Source organism: Stegodyphus dumicola, chromosome X2, assembly GCF_044657685.1.
Source record: "Stegodyphus dumicola isolate Sdum_Otavi_A_Nest chromosome X2, ASM4465768v1".
NCBI classification, from domain to species: domain Eukaryota; kingdom Metazoa; phylum Arthropoda; class Arachnida; order Araneae; family Eresidae; genus Stegodyphus; species Stegodyphus dumicola.
In genome coordinates, this window is record NC_140781.1 from 45103235 (window position 1) to 45128984 (window position 25750).

Genomic DNA, 25750 nt, shown 5'->3' on the forward strand with positions numbered 1-25750 from the left:
GTATCTTCATCATTATCTTCTTCTGTTGTATTCAAATATGCTCTACTCAAAGTGTCTGCTATTAATAAGTCTTTCCCCTTTTTGTATCGTACATCTAGATCATATTTTTGTAAATTTAACAGCATTCTTTGCAATCGCTGTGGTGCTTTAAAAAGAGGTTTCTTAGTTATGCTTTCTAATGGTCGATGATCAGTTTCAACTGTAATACGTTTGCCATATACTATATTGATGAAATTTAGAACATCCAAAAGTAATAGCTAAAAGCTTTTTTTCTATCTGAGCATAATTTTTCTGACTTTTTGTTAGAGCTCTGGAAGCATAAGCAATTGATTGGTTTTCTTGTAGTAAAACAGCACCTAATCCTTCAGAACTTGCATCTACTCAAAGAGTTACATCGTTATTAACATCATAGAATTTTAATACGGGTGCTTTTGCAATCAGTTCTTTAAGTGTTTCGAAAGCTTTTTGATGCTTTTCAGTCCAGTGCCAGAGGACATTTTTCTCAAGGAACTGTCTTAATGGTGCAGTAATAGTAGTTAAGTTAGGAATAAATTTGGCTAAATAATTAATCATTCCCAAAAATCTTTGTAGCGAAGGCACATCTGTAGGTTCTGGCATTTTAACAATTGCTTCCACTTTAGAAAAATCAGGTTTTAGTCCATTTTCACTTAACTCGTGCCCTATATAATTCACACGATTAACTTTTATTTTACATTTAGCCTTATTGAACTTCAAATTATTTTCTCGTGTTCTCTGGAGTACTTTTTTAAGTCGTAGCTCATGTTCCTTTTCATTAGATCCCCATATTAAGATATCATCTATAATACATTCAACGCCTTCTAGACCTTCTATTATTTGGCTTAATTTTCTTTGGCAAATTTCTGGAGCTGAACATATGCCAAAAGGTAATCTTTTAAATTTGTATCTGCCAAAAGGTGTATTGAATGTACACAAATTACTACTTTCTTCGTCAAGCTGGATTTGCCAAAAAGCACTATTAGCATCTAAAACAGAAAATATTTTTGCGTTAAGCATTCTAGTGACAACTTCGTCAGTGGTTAACATCGGATAATGTTCTCGTTTTATAGCTTTATTTAAATCTCTAGGATCTAAACATATTCTTATTTTGTTTGGTTTGACAACTGTGACCATTGAATTTACCCATTCAGTTGGTTCTCTTACTTTCTCAATAACATTTAAATTTTCCATTCTTTGTAATTCTTTCTTAACTTTATCACGTATAGCTATGGGTATTTTTCTTGGAGGATGAATGACTGGTGTTACATCTTGTTTTAACTGGATTTTATATTCTCCATTCAAACAACCTAAGCCTTCAAATACATCTTTGTATTCCTCCAGTAAGTCTTCAGTGTAAACAGACATTACTTTTTGAATCAAACCTAGTTGCAAACATGATTTTAATCCTAATATAGAAGGTACTTCTTTGTCAATAACTTGGAATTCCACAACATAATTATTTTTTCCATATTGGCAGTTAAGTACTACTTTTCCTAAAGTATCCATTTTATTCCCAGAGAATGTAACTAATCTTTTAATTTCAGACTTCTGTATCGGAACATTTAGCAATTTCAGTTTGCTTTTAGAAATAACATTGCACATTGCTCCAGTATCTAACTGCAAATTTAGTTTACTTTTATTTACATTAACGTCAACAGTCCATTGCTCTTCCTTGTTATCTGAATTAAGGTTTAATGTGCCAACATAAAATTCTAACTCTTTCTCAGAGTCATGATTTATTAATTTAATTTGTCTATCTTTTTTGTTTACCTTGACTGCTTCATTTTTTATTATATAGCTTTTACACTGACTCGCGAAATGATTTGCCTTTTTACATTTATGACAGATTTTTCCATATGCTGGACACATTCGATACTCATGAGATGTTCCACATTTAGAACAAACTTTTGTCTTTTGTTTATTGGTATTTACCTCTTTGAAGGTATTCTTATTATATTTACTTAGTTTCTTTTTCACTAAGTTTACCGCAGTTTCCTCATCCTTTATGATTTCCATTTGATGTGCACTTATTTCAGCAGATCTGCATATATCAAGAGCTTTTTCTAATGTTAATTCTGTTTCATGTAACAATCTTGCTCTCACTATATCATCTCTAATACCACAAACAATTTTATCCTTTATTAAACTATCCGTTAATTGTGCAAACTCGCATGTTCTAGCTTTATTTCGAAGGTCAGTTACGTATTCATCTATGGTTTCTGACGCAGTTTGATTTCTAGTAAAGAATAAATGTCTTTCATATGTAATATTTTTCTTAGGAATACAATATTCCGTAAATTTTGTTTTAATTTCACTTAATTTAATTTCTTTACCCTCTTCTATAGGAAATATATTATAGACCACGAATTCCTATTTCATGAAGAAAAGTATTAACTCTTACCCTCTCTTCTTTATTGTGTAATCCACTAGCTACTTCATATATTTCAAATGATTGCAGCCATCTCTGCCAATTCGAAGCTAGATTTCCATCAAATTTCATCGGCTCTGGTGGTTTTAAACTTTCCATTTTGAAAGCAAAACACTTCTGACACCATATAAAATTATGAGGGTACACTTTTAGCTTTTAGAAACTATTTATTTATCTTAGAATGTATAATCACAGGGAACTGCAATACCAGCATAGTTCTATTTTCTAATCTGTATCCAAAGTGTTGCCAATTACAAGTTACTAAATATTAAATGTTACCATTTACAAATTATTAAATATTACAGTAGGTATGTAGTTCACGTGTGGTATACGCAATATTCTTTGGTTTTGTTGCGTAGCATTTTTTCAGCTATGTTGCCACTATTAAAGTTCCAACCCTCGTAATTTAAAAGTAACAGTTTAAAAATCAGTTTTTAATTATTACTGCCTGTCGCAGTAGGAACTCTCCTGCTGGGCAATTAATGTTTTGAAGTTGCAGCCATTACTGCAAATTCAACTTGTTACAAACTATATACAAAACGCTTCCCTTTATGCTATGGAAAGATAGTGGTGGTGGTCTTACTGACCTAATAACAGAAAAGAGTCTACCTGAATTCTTGCACAGAGTATCAGATTTGGAGTCTACATCAGTCGGCATGTGGTTTCTTCTGTGACTGGGTTTTCAAAGTGCAGATTTAGTTAAATGGAATGTAGACATACAGTGGATGGACAAAAATATGGAAACACCTTGTGAAATGAATGTTTGAAAAGATTGATTTTAATGAAATATGTAGGTGGCGCTGGCGTTTTTGACTACTAATGCCACCTATACAACTTTGTAAATGTGCTAAACAGTTCAGTTGTTGGAGTACTGTCATGTGAGGTTGTCATTGCATTATGTCAGAGTTAACAGACTTCGAACGTGGGCAAATTGTTGGAACACATATGGTAGGTGCTTCCGTAAGCAAGGTAGCCAAGGTGTTTAGTGTTTCAAGAGGTACTGTATCGAAGATTTATTCCGCATATTTGAAAAGCGGAAAAACAACATCTGCTAAATCACAGCGCGGACGAAAGTGTGTCCTGAGTGACCGTGACAGACGATCACTAAGGGCAATTGTGACGAAAAATAAGAAGACCACAGCTGCAAAAGTTACTGCTGAAATGAATGTTGTGTTACCGAACCCTGTGAGTACCAAAACAATTAGAAGGGAGCTTCATAAACAGGGAATTGCTGGCCGTGTTGCAATTGAGAAGCCACTCATCAGTGATGCTAATGCCCGTAACAGGAAAAGGTGGTGTTTAAGTCATAAAGCCTGGACTATAGAGCAGTGGAAGCGAGTAATATGGTCTGACGAGTCTTCTTTCACATTGTTTCCCACTTCTGGCCGAGTTTACGTTTGGAGAACGCCATCTCAAGCCTATAATACAGACTGCTTGTTGCCAAGAGTGAAACATGGCGGGGGTTCTGTTATGGTTTGGGCAGCCATATCGTGGATCTCTGCTAGCCCCATGATAACTGTGTCAGGGCACATGACTACCAAGACTTATGTGAACATTTTGGTTGATCAAGTTCACCCCATGGTACAAACTTTGTTCCCCGATGGTGATAGTGTCTTCCAAGACGACAAAGCCCCTGTTCACACAGCTCACATTGTCCAGGACTGGTTTTCTGAGCACGAGGATGAGTTGTCCCATCTCCCCTGCCACCACAGACCTGAATATTATCGAACCTTTGAGGTCTACATTGGAACGGAAAGTGCGTTCTCGTTATCCACCGCCAACATCGTTATCTGAACTTGCCACCGTTTTGCAGGAAGAATGGTATAATATTCCCTTGGCAAACATACAGGAACTGTATTTATCCATTCCGAGAAGACTGCAAGTTGTTTTGGATGCCAACGGGTTTCCTACACCATATTAAGCAAAAGAAACATGTTTTTTTAAAGGTGTTTCCATATTTTTGTCCAACCCCTGTATGTGTATGCATCTGATGGAAATGAAGAACATAAAATATTCCTGCTCACTTTAGGGTAGATGATACTGATGTGATACATTGGGAATAATGATTATTTTAACATACTGGACAAACATTGATTATGTACTGAGACTAAATCTTATGAACTTGTGTAGGACATTTTAGAATTTCTTATGGATGATCATGTAATGAGATTTGCATACTCTTTGAGCAAACTTGTCTAGTGGAATTTCTTGAAAGTTTAACTTAATAAACTGTTTATCTGAATTTCGAGTTAAATCCTATGCTGCATAGCAAAGTTCTGATCCTGTATCTTCATACCTTTAAGGCAGTATTGATGATTTGGAACACTGTTCCAAACTAACCAGTCTGTTGAGAGCATGTAATCACATCTTGATTCTTCATCTAAATTTGCAGAGAAGGCATGGCTAATGTTAAAAGTCTGCATTTTGATTTAAAATGCATTCATGCTTTTTAAAACTTTCATTGTAAAATATTATTTCAGTTTCATTTATTTAATATTATTTTTGTACTAGGCATTTATATTTGATTTTGCAATATGTATGTGTGTGTTATATGAAACTATATATAAAGCAAGAGATAAATTTGGTTAGTCTTGTCTCTCAGTTTTTGAGAATTTGAGTCCTTTATGGTGTGCAGAGTTGTAAAATTTCTTTTGTATTTAGCTAGTTTTTGTTTATAGATGCTCATAAATACTTATGTGTGTGTAAATATATTTCTAAGCTTAAAAATCACATGAGAAATACCATCTTTCATTTGTAATAGCCCCCAACTTTTTATTTTCCTTTTGATTCTGAAAATAGAGACTGCTTGTAATAAATCACTTTAAATGTTTTCAGTTCAAAATACATGATTTTTACACAAGCTAATAAGCACTTCAGCCAGTATATGTTTCAATCTTGAAACCTAAATTTAGTCAATAAGTAATTTTTGCCAAAATTTCATTTGGATACTGCATGCATTCTTCTTTTGCATGTCGTTTTGTTAACATCTTGCAACTCGTTTTCATTGTAAAACTTTATCTTGTCTTGCCACTTGTTTTCCTTTTAAAATATTTGACTTGTCATGCCACTTGTTTTTGTTTTAAAATATTCGTCTTCTGTTGCAAGACATGTGAATAAAGATGGGTACGGCTTAGTCTTTTAAGAAAAATCTAGGCAGATAGCTAGTTTTCCAGCTATATCTTTTGCACTACAGCAATTTTCAAAAAATCTTAGCCATGTTTCAATAGGTTAACCCTTAAGTTCCCAATTTTTTAAATTTCTATGAAAAAATTATATCAGCTACTTCTTAAGTAATAATAAAAGGGAAAAATATTAAAAAAAAATTTTTATATGAGGATTTTATTATTCATTCTTATAAATTGCTTTAGCCTTACATACAATGAAAACCTTTAAAGCAGTTATTAACTTTGTTGTAAAAAGTCCCCTACTTTACACTTTTCGCACTCAGTTTGAGTGTAGCTCTTGCAGTTTGGAAACTTGCACCGCATTCTTTTCTGACCATATTGGCCAATGATTTATAACCATCTCTACGAATGTCCTTACATGGAACGGATTGGGCAGTCCCTTTGCATCTTTTAGTCTGAGACATTTGTTCTTATTGAAGTATTACTAGGTCTTCCTCTTTTAGCATTTCGATCGTACCCCATTTTGCATAAGCATGATGCAACTTCAGATTTGAATTTTTGTAAATTCATTAGATTTTTTTTTTATTTTCAGATTTCTTTGTTGTTTCTTTAATTCGATCAATTACAAGCTCTTCTGACCAGTATGCTCTATAGTTTGGCAGGTGAACTAGAGATGCATAAATGTAAATACTCAAATATTGATTTACTTCATTCTCTGATATAGTCAAAGATTACTTCGATTCTTTTGAATAGCATATCATTTGCTGTCTTCATAAATGTTACTTAAGATCTCTTCCGTCCATAAATATTTAAAAAATTGGTATGTAGTGTCCAAATCCGTAATTTCTCTTGGGAGCATGTCATCTCCATGGAATTTTATTACTTCTTCAATCAATGAAATGTTTTGATTTTTCCATAAAATATTCTTTGACAATGTATTATTATTCTTAACAGGTAAATTTAAAGAAGGTTCTCTGACTGAAATATACCAGGGGCTGAGAGGTAAAGTCGCTGAACACTGGTAGTCACGCTTAATGTGACTACGGTTACTATTATCATTCAAACTTTGTTATTGAATAACTGAAGTCCCAGCTATTTGTATACGAAAATATGGAAAATGTATCATTAAATGTGATGAACAGTTCATTTGGTGTAATCAAAGAATTTTAGAGTAATTTTTTTTTTAACTGAAGTAAAACCACAAAGAAGGGAAAAGTATATTATAAAAAATTTTTAAGTGACAGAAAAATAAATGTGCGAAGTAAGGGATTAAGTCACCAGAAAGCTTGGTTTAAATTTTAATCAACCAGTTAAAATTAAACAAAAACACAACCTTAAACATAAATTTTGAATAACTGTTGATTTTGAGGGTGGTGAGGCTCAGGTCTGTTTTCAAGAGTAAAACAATTGCTATAGAATTTCGCTTCTTTCCTTGCTCTTGGGGGGGGATCCACAAAAACATCTACTAAGGTTGCCTTCCCTCCAAATTAAATATTACATTGGTATGTTCTCTTTCAGTGAGGTATTGCCCTCCTAGTATTAAGTTTGGGGGTAGTACAGCATTAGTCAAATAATTCTCTTGAAACTAAATGAGCAATTTATAAATTAACTCTTAAACAGTTCATGAACATATTATCGTCTTTTTCTATTTAAAGTACTGTAAAAGTACCTATTTATATGTTTCTAGTTATTTATTTTTATATTAAATTTAATTAGACAATCGTGATCACATTAAGCAGTCCCTACTTTTACCAAAGTTTAGCTGTTGATGTATTTATGTTTTTCTGGTATATTTATGTTTCCCTTCCAAATTTTTATGAAATTTTAAAGAAATGTTTTTACAAACTTTATGTAATCATTTTTATTAGCTTTAATAATAATACTATGAAATTGTCTTTAGGTTCGCAATAAAAAAATTGAGCAGAAGTGGAGGTTCAAAACGTGGCCTGAAGGACATTTCTCGAATGTGTATATTGATATTGAACAAAAGGTTGATTGTACTGAAGTTTCAGTTGTACAGATAGGAATACCAAAGACTGAATTAGAAAATACGAGAGATGGCTGGAAGAGGTTTTATTGGGATAGCATGAAGAGAACTTTTGGTTTTGGAGTATTTGTATTTTAATCTATGTGCTAAGTTATTATTCATCAAAATGTTTTAACTTCATCTGTTTTCATAGTGAAATTCCAGTGTTGGCTTCTTTTATGTATAAGCATCAAGAAGAGTTTAAGTTATTGAAATGAAGAGTGCAATTTATTCTCTGCTTAGCAAATGTATAATTTAGTAAGCAAGCAAACAAGAAAGTATTTTTTTTTAAATTTGTGTATCGGTGCATGCAAGCTGTTATATTTTGATATATGCAGAGTGATATTACATGGAAACAATGTTGATAAATTGTTGTTTATTGTAACTAGTAATGTACATACACATTCACTGGTAACTGAATATTTCCAGCTTTTTTCTGCATAGGTTTATTTAAGTTATACATTCTAACAAGTTATACCTAAAAGACTTGTAACTTATTTTCCCTAGAAAATTATTAACGCATAAAAATTTTTCTTCTACAAAAATAAATGTGATATCTCATTAATTCTGGAAGATAGATGGTCTTATCTAAATGTACAATAGACAGTATAATTGAATTTGCCATAAAGTACAAAATAATAGTTTGTAATTCTTAAGTTCAATGCTGCACTTTTAAAAATATAAGGAATTATTCTGGCAATGTAACTCTTATGTGAATGAAACTTAATCTTATTGATATGGGAAGTCCTTGGGTTACAAACTGATGCATTCCTGTAGGTTAGATTGATTTAACTTTGTATTGCAGTTGTAATCCTATAATGCCATATAGGCAGTCCGAGTTGTGGGAAGTAGTACATTTCTTTTTTATCAGGTTGGGGGGGGGGAGAATCAAACTCATGATAAAAGATTAGATAATTATTTAATTTTTTCTGTATGGGGAGTCAATTTATATGTGTGAAATGTATTAGCCAGATACTTCGTAACCTGGGCACTTCCTGTAAAAATTATATAAATGAAAATAGGAGTTGAGTATCTCTAATCAAAAACACTTGGGACCAGAAGCATAAATGATTTAGAAACATTTGCTTATGTATGAGTGATGCCTTGTATCATAGTATATTATATTTTATGAGCATAGTCTGAAGGTTATTTTAATAATTTTATGCATGAAGCAAAATTTACATCTGTTGAACCAACAAAAAGAAAATTACCTGAGCCATCAATGTAGACAATCTCTGGATGTTCACTATCATCTTTATAACTTTTGAATTTTTATACTATATTTACTCGTATGTTTCTCCCTCTTGTTTTTCCAGCATATGATTTAGAAGTATGTGTGTAAGCATATATGTAAGTAAAGTAATAATGAAATTGATGAACCCTTTGAAATATATAATACAATAATATTAATGTGTTTTTATGAGTATATTTATAATGTGCTATGTTTATTAAGTAGTCTTTACCATTTAAGCTGTAATTTTGTTATTTAAGCTGTTAGTGTACACCACATGCTTTTTTCCTTTCTGGTTTTTGAGTAGTAAAAATTAGTAGAAAAAAGAAAAATATGTGATTAAATATGGTATTATTGGTTTGCAATCATTTTTACAAATAAGTGTTTAACAATAAGTGTGGCTTGTAATGGCTCAGTGTTCATCTGATATTATGCTGAGTGTTTCAGATTTTGGAGAGTTCTAAAATTTCAAGTTAGGGATGCTCATCTATATGTGAAATTATTTAGAATTGTGTCTTTCAGTTTTGTTATTAAAATATGTTAAGCAATGTTAACTTCAACCATTGTATCTGATACAGCATTTAATCTCATTTTTGTACTTTCTTACAGTTTCTCCTTAGTTATTGTTTTGTTGCCATTTTTGAATTTAATAACACTTGATGAAAAATTTAAATAAATTAAAATAAATTTTATTATACACATGTATTAATTTTTGGTACACTCATGCTGATTAGACAAATCTTTTTCCTTCAACTAAATTTTAAATTATACCAATCTTTGAAAAAGTGCTATATTTATCACGTGATAAATGCTATCTGCTACATTATATTAACAAATAATGAAATTGAGAGTAAATACACTTCATAACATAATTTGTTACAAAATTGATTCTAGAACAGCGTTTTTGCACAATTTTTAAAATAATACCAAGTTATGAAAAATAATGCAAAATTTTTTTGTTGTAACATTTTTTGGCAGTGTGCATAGGAAGTCATTCTACACAGACATTTAAACTACAAATCCATGATTCATCTTTTGAGCTCCAAAAATCTTTCATTTAAGCCATGAAATCAACTGCAGTCATACAATTTAAATTACTTGCAGCAACAGTGCTATTTTATTATTATCATGAGCACAGAACAAATGCATGTTTATATATTTTTTATATAGAATTGTAACATTAAAGTATAATTTGAAGTGTGTATAAGGAGTCCAAGGCAAAATATATGTAAATATTTGGTAAGTTTTTATGGGTTATGTGTCCAGTCAGGGGAATAGTTTACATTAAGAGGTTTTTGTAGTCTTGCCATGTTTAGTGTAAACTTCCTTTAAAAGTATTCCATAAAAGATAATGTCTCGCATATGAAGCATTTTAATTAAGATGTTTGCCTCAAGGAGCCATCACTCATGAACATTCAATCTTTCGAAATTAATTCTTCATTTACACTGGAAGAAAAAATAGCCATATTTTTCTGTTATAAATTGTTGTTGATACAGATATGTAATGTCTTGGATTATATATACATCTTTATGCATTAAAAATATTGGTAAAGTGTGAAAGTTGCAAAGAGTATTAAAAATTTAAAGCTTGATTTAAATTTGAAATGCATAATGTTATTTGAGTAAGTTTTACTGGCAAAGTATGAACTCTGGCATTCTGTGGAATCTTTTGAGATTGCTGAAACTGGCTGGCAATGTATGAAATGTTTAATCATTTCATGATTAAACTATGTATGGCCAGTATGAAATGTTTAACCATCTCATACATAGCCTAGCCATTGCATTGAATGATAAACCAACAAAGTATAAAATACATCATAGCCTAGTCATTGCATTGAATGATAAACCAACAAAGTATAAAATACATCTCCTGTTCTTTTCGAAGAACCGAAACTTCTTAGCCGAAGTTAATAAATGATGTAAAAAATGCTAAAATGACTACTAAGAAGGAACTCAATTGCTATGATGTGGATTTGTGAAAAACAAAATTAAACCCCTGTTAAAGAAGGGATCAGCATTATACAATATATGTCACGGACACTAAGTTATTTCTTGTACTTCATGAAATTCATTTGGTTATTGGACAAAGATGTGACAGAATGTTGAAAGAACTTCAACTGACTACAAAAATGTTATGCATAATGATGTAGAACTGTACAACCACATTGCCCCCCGAAAAAAAAAAGGCATTAGGGCATTATTGTGAAACCTTTGATTTTTCTGACTTTAATTCTCATTGTCGAATAGATCTTACTTATTTTCAAACTCAATCAGATAACAAATATAAATTTATTATAATGTACCAAGATCGTGTCGCTAATTTTTTTTACATATATTGAATAAAAGTTTGTTAATGGCAATATTTCATTATTATTATTTTTTTTTCAAAGTAACATTTGTGTCTTTGAGGAATGAGCATCTTTTAAATAATAATCTTACTGTGACCTTTTATCATTCTTTTTCCAAAGAGCATTTGTAATTCTACAGAATGCTTAGATATTATGTGCAATGCCTAGGTAAAGTATGCAATAATTCTCATATTTCATACTTTGCATAAAAACAGGCATTCTGTAAAATGCTTTCCTATTCTATAGAGTAATGGTGTTTCATACATTGCAGGTAACATAAACATTATTAAAAAGCAGGGGAAAAATTTAGTGCATCTCTGTTACTGCAGATGCATTCAAGAATAACTGCATGTTGTTCAGTGTCAGTTTTTGAGATGAGTGGTCTTGCAGTAATTGATCTTGCATTAATGAGTTATGACTTGTGCCAATGAGATGTTATGGAATTACCAAGATACTGAGATTTATGATGTTTTCTCCTAAAATAGTCAAATACGTGATTTTTATTATGTGAATCCTTATTTTTGTCAAATAGATGTTTGTGTCCTTGAAATTTTACTCTTCTCATATTTTCTGATCCAACATTACAGATCGTCTGAAGTTTATGAAAAGAGGCTATAAACAGCATAATTAAACTCTTGTAGTATGTGATTTAGTTAAATTTTGCTGAATAACCATATTATATCACTCAGTACAAGTCGGTTGGTGGGTCCTTTCAGAGGATTTAACTGAGGGCAGTAGGTGCCTGCATTAATCTTTTATTTTCTTGGAGTTTAAAATAAACCATAACCTCCATATTCCACCATGATACAAAGACTGTATCTAACAGGTTTTTCTAGGAGACTTAGCTTCTCATTTGGATTCAACCACTGTTTTCATCACAGTGCAAATTGGTACTATGTCTGATAAGTTTTTCAACTGACTTTGTGAAGAATCCAAATGATAGATGATGAAAACTTTCATACCTTAAGTAGTCGTTTTAGGAGTAACAATAGACAGAAAGATATTACATAACTTCTTTTGGTAGCGTTTAATTTCTTGATTTATCTCTGATCAAGGATCTAGTCTTAGTAAGTTTTGCATCTTAAAGTTTAGCTGTAGTATTGTCATTCGAATGAAGAAGAAAAGCGGTGTACTCTTTCCTCTGAATTTTAAATTGCTCATTTTCTTTTAATATACTGAATTACATATACTGTTTTACATTGTTGCTATTTATTACAAGGATTTTATAGACTCGGTTTTTTTTTTTTTTTTTTTGTTTTAAGTTATTGATGTTATTTGTAACTACGCTAAACTTAAAATGGGGGCACCTACACCATAAGATTGTCAAAAGGCCTTACAAGGTGACAAATTTATGAAGTTTTTCTATGTAATATGATGTATAATTTTTTTTCTGTCAGAATTAATTTTGTAGCAGGAGAACTTCACTAAAGCCACCTTGATTCTTCCTTGCACTACTCATTGAAGTAATGAGAAAAATATGTAAAAAATAAAACTGTTTTCTCCTACCACAATACCCATCTGTTGGCACACCCAGTCAGTATTGCTACAGTCTGTTTAACATTTACCGTGAAAAACCTCCCTCTATTTCTTAACTGATGGTGTATGGATTTGACTTTACCAGCATTATCAATTCAATATTGGTCACTTTCCTTGGTTGTCCACATTTAGGCTTGTCTTCAAGATTAAAATTTCCACTTTTAAACTTATTAAGACATCCTTGGCATTAACATTCATTGAGAGCAAGTGGGTATACTGAAAAATAAAATACACTGGCTGGCTTCTTCAGCATTTGTATGGTATGGAGATGCTTGTTAGGTAAGTATGGATATGGAGAATATGCAGTTTATTATATGACATTATTTTTTGAATTAAATGTTAATTCATCATTTAGAGATTATTAAGATTTTTGAGCAAGAGACATTAAAAATAAACTGTGACTTTGCCGAAATTTGAACTACAAGATTCATCCAACTATTAACAAGAAAGAGGTGCTAACCATATATACATGGGGAATTGTAGTAATCTCATACAAATTCAATGAGATTGGATAAGAAAGGGTATGGCATCAAGATTCTGTAAAAAGTTTGATTGCAAATAAATCACTTTAGTATATTTTCATGCATGTGAAGTCTGGCGAGCTCAACTCCTGCATTGAGGTATTTCCTGTTCTGAATAAGAATTTTTGCTGATCTGTTTGAAAGAAACATACTGACTTCATTAGTAAGTGATGAATTTGAAAATAATTTTTGTGAATGCTTGGAACATGGTGTTGTGAAACTCAGCCAAGTCAAGGGTGAGGAGAACCAAAGGTGCTCTAGATTAACTACGAAAAACTGAAAATTCATTTTGAAAAGAGAAACTGATTATTAATTTTTTGTTCTGGTACACGTAAGAATTATCAAAAGAATTTTGTATTATGAATAATCCAGCTAATTATGGGAAGAATTAAAAGCATTAATTTATTCACAAAAATACCGAGATTTCATAATATTGTATATACTGATTTCTAATATGCAAGTTATTATTGGAATTAATGTACTGAATAGACTAAGTTTGCATAGAAAACATTATACCCACATTAATAATTAAAAGCATTAATTTATTCACAAAAGTGTGGAGATTTCATAATACTGTATACTATATACTGGGTTAGAGTAGAAAGAAGGGTACTCCTTGTATTATAGCAAAGTTGTTTCATTTATGGTAGCCTGAGTAGTTGAATGTTATGGAAACCCTATTATGATGTAATCTGTTGCAAAATTGCTGTAAATTCGTAAGGGCTTGCAGTGTGTGTAGGTTAGGAAGTATATTGCTTGTATTGTGGTTTAGATGGTAAAATGGCTGAATGTGGTAAGATTAATTTGAAGTTTCTGTGCGATTTGAAAAGAAAAGGGAAAGGAGCATTACTTGACTGGTGTGTAAATGAAGGTTTACTGGCCTGTTTTTAGGAATGAAATGCATATGGTCTGACTATAACGGCGCTGCAGAGTATATATTTGACTCTTATTTTGTGAATTTATGTGGCGACGGCAGTATATAGATTCTAGTTCAGATAATTTTAGGAAGATTTTGGATGCTGTTAAAGGAATTTTGTTTTACTGAAGACATGTTAATTTGTAAATAAGGTAGGTGGATATTTCTTTTGTGTAGTGCAAAGATGAATTTCCTTTTTTATATTATTTCATTGTTTAATTTAAAATGTAGTTTATTGAGATTATATATTTTTTTGTTGGCTGCTTCTCTGACTTTTTAAGTGAATATAGTTCAATGTGTACATGGACAAAGTCAGGGGAGTACGCAATGCCTAGTTTGTGCAATTTTGTGATACTTTTTTTACTTGAAACTAGGTTGATGTATAGATGGATAAAGGGAGTGCACAATGCCAAGTTTATGTAATTCTTTGATACTTTTTTAAGTGAAAATAAGTCGATGTGTACATGGTTACTGAGTTTGTGCAATTCTGTGTCTTGTTATTTTGGCTCTGTGTAGCGGCGATTTTTGCTACACAAGAGGAAGAAGTAATTTTGTTGGACAGTATTAAATACATTTTTTGAGAAAATTTAAATCCAGAACGGTTACTTACTGGTGTGATAGTCTTTTAATCTTGGCGGAATGTTTTTACATTTCTCATTAAACATCAGTTTTGGAGAATTTGTATTTACGTTGATGGTTTATAACGAAATGCTAATTATTAATTGTTCTCAATTACTTCTTTTAATTTTGTTATCCTTGACAAAACATCATTGCATATGTTATATAAAAATCGAAAAAGTACAGAAAACTTTTCTTTTTTAACTTGCTGGTTTTCGTTGCATTGGTTCAAAATTTTTGTAACGCTGGGATATCAATATTTCATTATCCAAGATATATTCATTTTTAGGAAGGACCCAGAAAAATTGTTGCGATAATTAGAAATATCTTTTTTTATAAGCTAAAGAGGGGGAAGGGGAGAATTTTATGAGTCTTGCATTTAACTCCATATTAAATAGAATTGAATTTTATATTTAAGAAATTGGTGCAAATAATGCTATTATATAAAAAATGGTATATGTAATATCAGATTAGATACTGGGGGCATATATATCTGTAATAATGTATTAATTTAGTAACTGTAAGCAAAAACTATTCGTATGTGAAACATGAAAAGTGTTAAGCTGGTAGGAGAGAGTTTATTACACATGAATTTTATTTTTCCGAGTGGAGTTTTTAATACCGTCACTAAATTCATTTGAAAATAAAAAGTATCTGAAGTGTATTTTAATAACCGTCTCATTTGAATTACAATTTGTATTCATCTTGTAACTGTCAGAAATAAAATCTAAAGGAATATGGAGAAAAATTTTAAACAAATCTTTAAGAAAAATGGTCTTCCTAAAATTTTAATGTGACTAAAATGAGATTTATCTGCTTATATTCATTTCAATACTTAATATCGTGTTTAAAACTAGATGCCATTTGAATAAAAGAAATGCATCAAATACATTAATTCTGTTTGATGAATAATTCAAGGCAGCCATTACGGATGTATACAGATGAGAAGAATTAGTAAGATCAGTTTATTTTCTGAATAAAACGATGGAGACAGTCATAAAGTGTTATAATAAGTTGTGAGATTTCTTTGACTATAAGTGCAGGTTTTGCAACATGTATATAACCAGAACCTTCTTAATAAGAGTAACAAGTTTGTAAGCTTAACTAGCTTTATAAGCGTAATGTTCTCATGTTGTATTTATGAAGTATGTGTAATTATTTATCTTCTGTTAGGTGATGGAACATTGTTTAATAATATGAAATTGACTGTCCATTTACAACATTTTGCTCACCATTTATTTTTATATTTATCAATAAAAATTAATTTCTTTTTCATAAATATTAGGGTTACTCAGGTAAAACAGTAAACAGCATTATCATATTGTAGTTTCTGCGAGAAAAGAAAAAACTGTATACATGCTTTTATTTTAAATATTTTAATGCAAGACAAATAACAGAACAATAAACTTGAACAAATGCACTTTTTGGATAAATTAGCATTGAAAAGCTGACAAATGCTTTGGTATATAATTTGGTTTGATATATAATTTAGTTGCTGTTTTGAAGATGTAGAAAGGATAAACTAGAAGAGGTATGCAATTTGTCCATATTTCTTGTAGAGGTTTTCTGAAATCTGAACAGGGTCACCTAAAATAGTAAAATCATTTTCAAATTTTGTGATGAAAAGTATAAGAAATATGCAATTTTTTATTTATATTGTCAATTATGACAAAATAAATAAAAAGTTGTGGTAATGATAATCTTGATTCATTATTGCTTTATGTGCATTTGCATCATTATATATTAGGTATGTAGAGTCATTAGGTTATTTTGAAGCAGGAGACGTGGAAAATGTGCAGTGTCCTTCCCGGAGCTTGAACCTGGACTGCTCGAATACGCTCCGAATGTGCTACCATTATATCACGAATGGATCGATCGAGAAAATACCTTGTAGGTTCAGTCTGATAAAATAGGGAATTGTAAAATCTTAACAATAATTCTTCATGGTTTGATTTTCCTCTGTATATTTAAACCTTAGTAAGTGGATTGCATACTGCAAGTAACTCATTTGTTGACCCCTTATTTGCGGATTATTAATTTGCTTCCGTATTACAAAGGGGTGCTTTGAGGATTACCCTTGCATATCACATCATTTCGTTTTAATCTCTATGGGGATAGTCAGTGCGTTGGGAGCTAGAGAGTATTCTTCTCAGGTAACCATGTAACATAGTGTACATTCTGCCAGCAGCTTGCAAGACTCAGCTTCGTTTTTTGGAGACGATGCATTTCACTTTCAAAGTTTCCTCCTTCTTACAAATAATAACCGTATACTGGACTTTGAACTTAAATGTGTTAAATATCTGAAAAATTAGGTGTTTTATACCTTTTGAACTTTACACCTTTAACTTTCTAGGTGCTAGACAAAAACTAAAAAAATCAAATTCATCATAAGATCAATAGTATAGTGGTAATGAGTTAGTACAATAGGGCGCGTTGTGAAGCCTACTAGGGAAAAACAATAATCCAAATTCAATAAAAGCTCCATGTTTCTTAAAAAGCCTCCCGGCTCAAACAAATGGACTGACATGACAGCCCACCCCCGAAAAGTAATTACACAAGATAAATAAATGCAATAAAATTATAAGACAAACACATTTATTAAATTTCTTGAATAATTCTAACTGGGTAAACTGATCAGTTCCCTACCATAATGATACTAAGCAAAAATAACACATATCACACTAAATTACAGCTTACAATAATTAATAAACCTTGAGATGAAAAGTAACACTTATCTCATTCCAAAATTAACGTACGCATATTAATTTGTAGGTTTACTATTTTGACATTCAATAGCTCACAAATTAAGCTGATAAATAAATCTTTAAACCTTCATCTACAGACTTTAAATAATTGGTAATTAACTAAAACTTCTCGAATCCTCTCAGTTTACCATATTTTACAAGTTATTACCACTTAATTTCCGGTATATTTACATAATTTAACATTACTCAATTCAGAGATATTAGTAAAAGGAAAGATAAAAAAATCATCACTCACAGGGTGAAGTTCACACATAAAATTCCTGATTTCTCGGAGTGCCATCATCGACGAATAAAATCGTCCTGCTCATTTTGTTGATCCTTCGAAGAAATCGGGAATGCCATCATCGACTTGATTAATACGGAGTTTTAGATAGTTCAACAGGTAGTCCAGCTTATTTCGTTGACCTTCGAAGAAATTCACAAAACCCAAGTTGTGCTGCTTGCTGGATGCAGGTCAATGATACACACTGCTACTATCAGGCATGCTTCAATCAAGTCAAAACCACAGGAAAAATACTTGTATCAAGCAGCTTCTTTTAAATCAGGAACATTCTTAATCAGGTACTCAATCGCTTCAAGAAAATCAAGACCCAAGGAAAACACAGATATCGAGATTCTTCTAAATCAGGAACGCTTCAATAAACCAGGAAAAAAACGCCTTGAAAGGACCCAAAAAACACTGGTCAGTAAAAAGGAGGGATATCTAGGACGAACACCTGTATTAGGATCACCTCGAGAATGTCTAAATAAATTTCTCGGAAAAATGTAACGAAGAAGCAGCGAAGCTGTATGTTGCGTAGAGCACTTTGTCTCAACTCGAGCAAAATTCTCATCAGCTGAAAGCCCAGCGATATGAACCAGCGGGCTATGTCGTTCGCGAGAGCAAGACCCGCAAGGGGTCAAGCCCCTACTCTTTTCCCCTTTTCCTTTTTACTCGAAAAATCAGAGTCCGAAAGAAATCTAACAAGGTGCAACTTCCCAGGAAATCTCGGTCTCTCCGAGTAAATATATGTAAATATACCGGAAATTCATAAAATTAAATCACACCGATCCCAGAATTTTACTTTAACTGAGAAAATTCCACTCCCACGACGAATCAAAAATAAGAATGAATAAGACAATGAAGCCAAACATGTGTACTCAGAAACGTTGGAAAGAGGACCCCCTCCAACTAACAAGCGGAAAATAAGTTATACGAGAATCCAATTACCTAAGCTTACAGCAACCCCCACTGTCTTGAATTAAACATAATTGCAACTATAACAAAGCGAAAGCAAGGCGATTTTCGTTTCAATGCCATTAGTAAAAAGGCCACCAGCGGGAACATTTGAAAGTATCTCAGTATGAAGTTTTCTTAAGCAATGCAGATTATCTGCCTCACTTTAAGAAGCGATGGCTGCCCAAAAATTTTTAAAAACCGAACTTCATCAAATTCCTTAATTTTTAACATAATAATGATGCAAGCCACGAAATGGACAAGCCTAAAAACCCCCTCCTAATGAACAAAATAACATCTAGCAGAAGAGATTCCAAATTTACTTTTATCTTAAAACTAATTTATTAATTAGCAATTCCAAATTTACTTTTATCTTATCTTAATCTTACTCCGAAGTAGTTAAAAACACTAACCCCAATAAAAATTTTATCAAATTCTTTTGCTCTTTGAGGGAGCTTGAAAACATCTTTGGAAGCACTAAATTATTCTAATTAACATTTCTTATTAATAACAACTTGTAATTCTACCTATGGTTTAGTTTGCTTACATTTCCGTCGCTTCCCCGGTTGAGACGCAAGACTCGGTTCCTTCACCTAAAACAGAGCAGTCAAGGTCGCGGTCAGTATTTGGGAGGGTGACCACTGCGAAGGGTTGCTTCTCTTCTCGCTACTTCCGCGGTTTTCTATATTCTTAATAATTATTAATATTATATATATAAATTCATTTATGAAAATGTATTAACATTGACTTAAACGAAAGCATAGTTAAATATAGCATTACATTACAAATATTAATATAATAGTAACCATTTATTAAATATTTAAGTGCGAAGATGATTAATTGTAAACAAAGTATGCAAAGCTCACTACACAATAAAAATTTCGAATATAAATAAGACAAAAACCTAATTCTCAAACAGCAGCTTTATGCTTTATGCACTAACATTTCAAATAAAAGGAATTCCGCCAGCAGCCTGCACATTTGCTTCATCGCACATTGGCTTCGATTCGAAAGTCGCCTGAGGAGTCAAGCTGGTTTACATTATGTAAACATTTACTAGAGCTCACCTTGTTTTCCCATTAATATTCTTTAGTTTAAGATTTAATGCAAATTTTTTTCGAAACCACTTCGTAGTTTCGACATCCATGTATACAACTTGTCTCTTTTTTTTTTTCGCTTGGGAATGAAATCATTAAAATTTACAGTCGATTGCGTTTTCCCACTTTAATTTTAGAAAAGTTGCTGTCACGGCTTACTGCAGTCTGTATTTTCGGGAAACTTCTATTTACTTCATACCTGTACCTGTGTCTTTAAAAACATCGAGTTTACTTTAAAGAACATTTTCTTCCTCGGAGACATGTTTTCTTATGAGGTTCTTAGTACTAGATGCGACTATACGTTATCAAAAACGTGTGAGCAAAATGAAGCGTCCTCAGGGAGTAAGACCACTTACTAATGATTTTGTGCAAGATTCATTTACATAAAATAATTTTAGAGTTCCTGCAATTCAAAATTATGTAGTTGGATAATAATATGCGCATTGAAATTCTAACTTAAAAGTGTAATTTTTTAGTTATTACTGAGTATTTTTTAACATATAAGCATAAAAAATCGCAAAGGTCTATGGAAAAATTTTACTTAAGTATGAGATTCAGAAGGTTGAATGTCAGTCGCCTCCATCGCCAACATTTCCAGCTGTGTAATCTAGTTAGATGTCCTCTTCATGCAACTTACTCAAGAAATATTGACAACATATAGAACTATTACGGCATAGGTTTAAAAATTAGCTTACCTGTTGGATAGTGTGGATAAACTTCACGTCCCATATTGAATGGAAATTCAACATCATTAAATACGTTTTTGTTGAAATCACTTTGTTTGAAAGGTCGCCTGTTTAATATACAGCACTCCAAATATTTCAAGAAGTAATGCCACCGCTTTCGGTAATATCTGCATATAAACAAGCAATGTATGTAAGTGGTTTTCAAAGTAGTTTGTCAGAATTATCAAACTCATTTAGGCGGATTGTATGCAGTTTAACGGCATTACTCAAAGTTATAGTGTTACATAGACCTTGTAGATGCGCTTTATTATACGAACTCCAAAAGAAGCACGCAGTATTGCATATACACCGAAGAGCCATTACATTAACGTCACCCTCCACCTATAACAATGGGCTCGCCCAGGAACAAAACCACTGCGCTTAAATGGCGCGTATAGTGTACTGTTCTTGTGCAGTTGTGAGCACATATCGAAAGTTATGTATGAATGGTGAAACGACAAGTCGCAGGACAGCAGTGTGTCATCAACGGCGCATTAATTCCAGAGAAGAGCGGATATTGCTAGGCATTGTTCGCTGTGACCGAAGAGTTACAACAGTGGCGACCCAAACAGTGTTTACGTACATCGCTGCGTATGGGCCTACGCACCCAGAGGCCGATGCATGTCCCTTCACTGATGGCACGTCATCGCCAGTTGCGTCTGCAATGGGCTAAGAAAAATCGAAATTTGACTTTAGAAAAATGGAAGAAAGGTGAATGGTCCGACGAATCACGTTTTCTGGTCCATCACATAGACGGGCATGTGCTAATACGGCGATTTCCAAACGAAATCCTGGCTCCCAGGTGCACCATTGGGTGGAGAGAAGCCGGTGGCGGGGTCTTATGGTGTGCGCAATGCTTTCATGGAGCATATAAGGACCCATAATCCTCACAAAACAATTTCTGACGTCTGTGCACTACGTGAACATCGTTGCAGACCAGGTTCACCCATTCATGACAACCGTATTTGCGGTGGGGGATGATGTTTACCAACAAGATAATGTACCATGTCATAAGGATCGAATCATCAGGGAGTGGTTTGAGGAATATTCCAGTGACTTCCAAGTCATGGCTTGGTCTCCAAATTCATCTGACATTAATCGAGTAGAGCATTTGTGGTTCCAACTGGAAAGCCAAATTCGTACTTCCGCGCAACGTACGCGAGAGCACGCCTCCAACGTGCGGGAATCGTAGGACCAGTTGGTGAGCGCTTAGTACCAGATACCTCAGAGTACGTATCAGCACCTTGTGAAGTCTATGCCACGCCAGATGCTGGCAGTTTTGAGGGCTAAAGGTGGCCCTGTATGCCACAGGGTTGTCATAATGTAATGGCTCTTCGGTGTACGTACACGCATATAGTAGTTGTATCTGTCATAGTTACCTAATAATTCATAAAAATGAAATTTTGAAATGTTATACTGAAAAGGAAAAAACATTGAAATGCTGTGTTTGCTGTGAAGTAATTTTTTTTTTTTTTTTTTTTTTGATTACTTGTTATGACTCGACCTGCACTTTGAGAATCAATGCTACAGACACTAAAAATTGCGCATTGTTAAATAAAGGAAGCAGGTGGAACATTCAATTAACTTTTCATAGTTTAACAACAGTTTACCTTTGCCGGTGTATTATTAAAGTATTATAGCATCATACTAATAAGGCTGTAAGATATAAACACTTTAATACACACCTTTATTATTACGGCAAGTATTTCAAGGAAATCTTTGAAGCTTTTAGTGATTTTAGCAGCAGTAACTAATATTTAGGGATGTAATCAATAAAAAGGCTTTACCTTTTTACTGGTTACCACCCTAAACCCGTCTTTTTATGTCTGATTTTAAAAAAAAGCATAAATAACTTTGTAATAAGCTATTTTTCTGCTGAACCAGCAACAGGCATATAGTCAAATAACATTGATATCTATTTACATAACGATATTTGATTTGATAGCTTTTCTCATGAGAAAGTACGCAAGTTTTAGTCATTTGTTACGATCGCAGAAATAATTCAGAGACTATTTTTATATATAATTTCTAATAGTTATATCTTCAGCATTCCTTACCAAAAGGTTTTGGAAACAAGCTAAAATATTTGCTTCCATTTAAATCAACTTTAAAACCGTACATGTTCTTGAGATCGTTTTATAATTAGCTGTATAAATGAATGTTGACTCATCAGTTATATTCTTATAATATTCCAAGGAATGAAAAAGAAACTTAGAGTACATATGCTGTATTTTTGCGTACTTCGAAGATCTCAGAGAGATTAATAATCAGATAAGTACATTGTACTCTTAAATTTGCTCTGAAAACGTTAAGCCTGCCCGAAGTACAAATTAAAAAATAAAAGCAGTTGTAAGTTATGACATAATTTTCTTTAACTTATTGAAGTGGAGTATTAAACTCCGAAGACGTATATATAGAATAAGAGTCGACACTATAGAGAAATCTGAATTAGTGTATTAAATTTGTCAAAGATAGCAATAGCTCATTTACTAAAGACCAAACTTGGAACCTCTACATCTCCCCAGATGTACTGTTGGCTATTGAAGTTCGATTTTCCTTCCTCACTGTCTTTACTCACAGTGGTTTTAAAGTCAAGTTTTAAAGCAAATTATAATATTTATAGTACTCTTAAATTATATTTTAGAATAGGAATTAAATACTCTATTATTTTACAATTTAAGTGAGGAATAAAGAATAGTATCTGTGACTGTCACTCAGAGAGAATTAGCAATGAATTCCTTTTAACGAAGCTTTTTCCCAATAAAAAATTTCTGAGGCTCTTAAGTTTCATTTTTACATGTGACGTAATTGCGTAATATATTCATACCTCACCCCGAGAGCCTAAATTCTATCATGAACGAAATGCCAGTGTTTCCTTTTAATAGGTAAAGTCAGAAACCTATTGAAAGGAATTTGGTTTTAATTCATGTTGGCTTAGATGTGAAAACCTATTTACTTTTTTGATATTTTTCCTGGGTATCCCGTTGTCTTTGTTGATTTCCTGCGGTTTTTTCCCTCGTTATAACTGATAAGTCAAAACTATTTCTTACTTCTTAAAGTATTTTTATTACATGTATATCCCAAAATTTAATGGTCTGACTATCTAAAAGTAAATTTTAATGAATTCGTGTTTCCCTTGGATAGACGTGCTCTACTATCTAGCTATTTGTTTAATAATTAAAATCGTAGCTTCATTATAAGATTTTCTTTCCTCACTCTCGTATCCATAGTCATTTCTGCGCATCAAAAGTGAGTAGCAGTTTTCTGGAATGACTATGCTATGGTTTCTAAACATTAAGTAATTATTTTTAAGTTCATCGGCTTATCGGAAGTTTGCGATAACTTTCCTGAATAAGGTGCATTCTCGAATCGCAAGCGACAAAATGTTTCCATTAGTTTCATTCTGTGTATTTACTTCCACATTCTGTTTACTTCAAAAAATTAATATTCTCTTTATCTCAATAATATTTTGTGATTTTTTATGCAGTTGCTGTTGACAGCTTTTAACTACTTCCTCCTGCTTTTTGTTTTTAAATTGCGTTTTATAACTGGCTGTGCTAAAGTAACACCATAGAAATGCTATCATGAAATGCTGTGGTTTGTTTATAACATAGCCATATTTAAGATGTAGCTTAAAAGCAAAGGCAAGTACCCTTTGATGGGTCTATAAGAAAGATCGGAGGCCCTGGAAATTTGATGCGGCCAGCAGAAACGTAAATGGAAACCACCTTCAGAAAATCGTCTTCTTTAGGGTAAGAACGAAAGAGTTAATGATAGAAAAGTGTTGTTATTATATTTCTGAACAATCCTTTAACTTTGGAAGATAGCTATATTTTCACACAAAATTAAGGATACTTTACTCGCAGCGGTGAAGAAAAGGGCTATCTAGATGCCGTGCCTTCCTACTAGGGACTTTAAGCCTACGTGGTTGATGGCTAGACACCAAACAAAGGAAAAAATCCTGACCATCTAAGACTGAGAATTATGTATTACATTAATTTTTAAAAAATTTGAAGAGCAAGGCGAATTATGAAACAAAATCATAACAACAACAATGGCTGTCAGTTATAACAGTAAAGTTAATGTGGCCGAAGTCGTTGTCTATACAATTCTACAGCCGTCCAGTTCAAAACTGCCGCAGAATCACCAAGAAGTTCTCACAATGATGTAGGTGATGTCTTTCATAAATTCCATCGTATTAGGTAGAAGACAGTGATGGACATCGCATTAAACAGAAGACAGTACAGCTATCTTATTTTTAAAACATATGTCAGATACATTGCTGGACATTAAAATTGCTACACCACGAACGAAAACAAATAGCAGAATCTTATTTATTTTATGTATACACTATAGTGGGAAGAAGGCACGATTAAATTTGCAAGTGATTTGAGGGTACCAGCGTACAGGATTTAAGTACATTGAGCTGGCTGTAATCCGGCTGGGCATCGAGTTGAACTGAGCTCGAATGACAGAAACGAGTACTTAATTCTTTGCAGCTTCAGCTTTCCATTAGAGTTCATCAATCATAGTGGCTCGCAAGTGATGGCGTGCCTCTCTTTTAGCAACTCATGACCAGTTGTTCCCAGTGGAAAAAAGATCTGGAGAACGTGATGGTGAGCGGTAATAGTCGAACACCCTTTATATCGATAAAGGTCAGAACAGTACGGCTAACATGCGGTTGTACATTACCTCTTTGAGAAATAGTATTAGGCAGGCGTCGAACATAAGGCACAACCATTATCCTTAATACGTTAAAATGCATCACATTACTATACGAATAAGAGGTTACCAGGATAATATGTCCAATGCCATCCCATACCAGGGCGCCAGGTGCTGGGCCCCTATGAGGATGATGAATGCCAGCTAGGAACGTTCGTTCTCCTTAATGCTTCCACGCATGGATGCGTCATTCATGATTGACGTGGTGCCACCCTTGTGTCCGGTGTCTTTGTTCGTAGAATCTCTGTAGGCGTCTTTCTCTCTGCCAAAGCGTCAAAAGAAGCTGCAACAATGGGCGCCGTACTGACAGTATGTGGGGCTACAGAACATTATCTCACGGTCCGTGCGGATACTTGTTGTCCTGCACACGAGCGCGCTCCGAGTACGGGACATGGCTGCATGATCCCGCAAGGCCAATAAGATAACACGTCTACTCTCTCGAACGTTAGTAGCCCGGG

At 33.0% G+C, this 25750-nt stretch overlaps 2 protein-coding genes across 6 annotated transcripts in view; one reads left to right on the forward strand and one right to left on the reverse strand.

Moving 5' to 3' along the window:
• LOC118204135 (activator of 90 kDa heat shock protein ATPase homolog 1-like) overlaps nt 1-9525 on the forward strand; it is a 90350-nt gene extending 80825 nt beyond the window's left edge. For both annotated transcript variants that reach the window (XM_085809970.1, XM_085809971.1), the window contains exon 9: nt 7472-9525. In XM_085809970.1, coding sequence (XP_085666096.1) covers nt 7472-7696 — 225 coding nt within the window. In that variant the 3' untranslated portion in view covers nt 7697-9525. The remainder of the gene's footprint in view (nt 1-7471) is intronic.
• A 6602-nt stretch (nt 9526-16127) lies between these two features.
• Naglu (N-acetyl-alpha-glucosaminidase) overlaps nt 16128-25750 on the reverse strand; it is a 181289-nt gene continuing 171666 nt past the window's right edge. For all 4 annotated transcript variants that reach the window (XM_035365645.2, XM_085809538.1, XM_085809537.1 and 1 more), the window contains 2 exons: nt 20541-20698; nt 16128-16354 (listed from right to left, as the gene is read on the reverse strand). In XM_035365645.2, the coding sequence (XP_035221536.2) occupies nt 16290-16354; nt 20541-20698 (223 nt within the window). In that variant the 3' untranslated portion in view covers nt 16128-16289. The remainder of the gene's footprint in view (nt 16355-20540; nt 20699-25750) is intronic.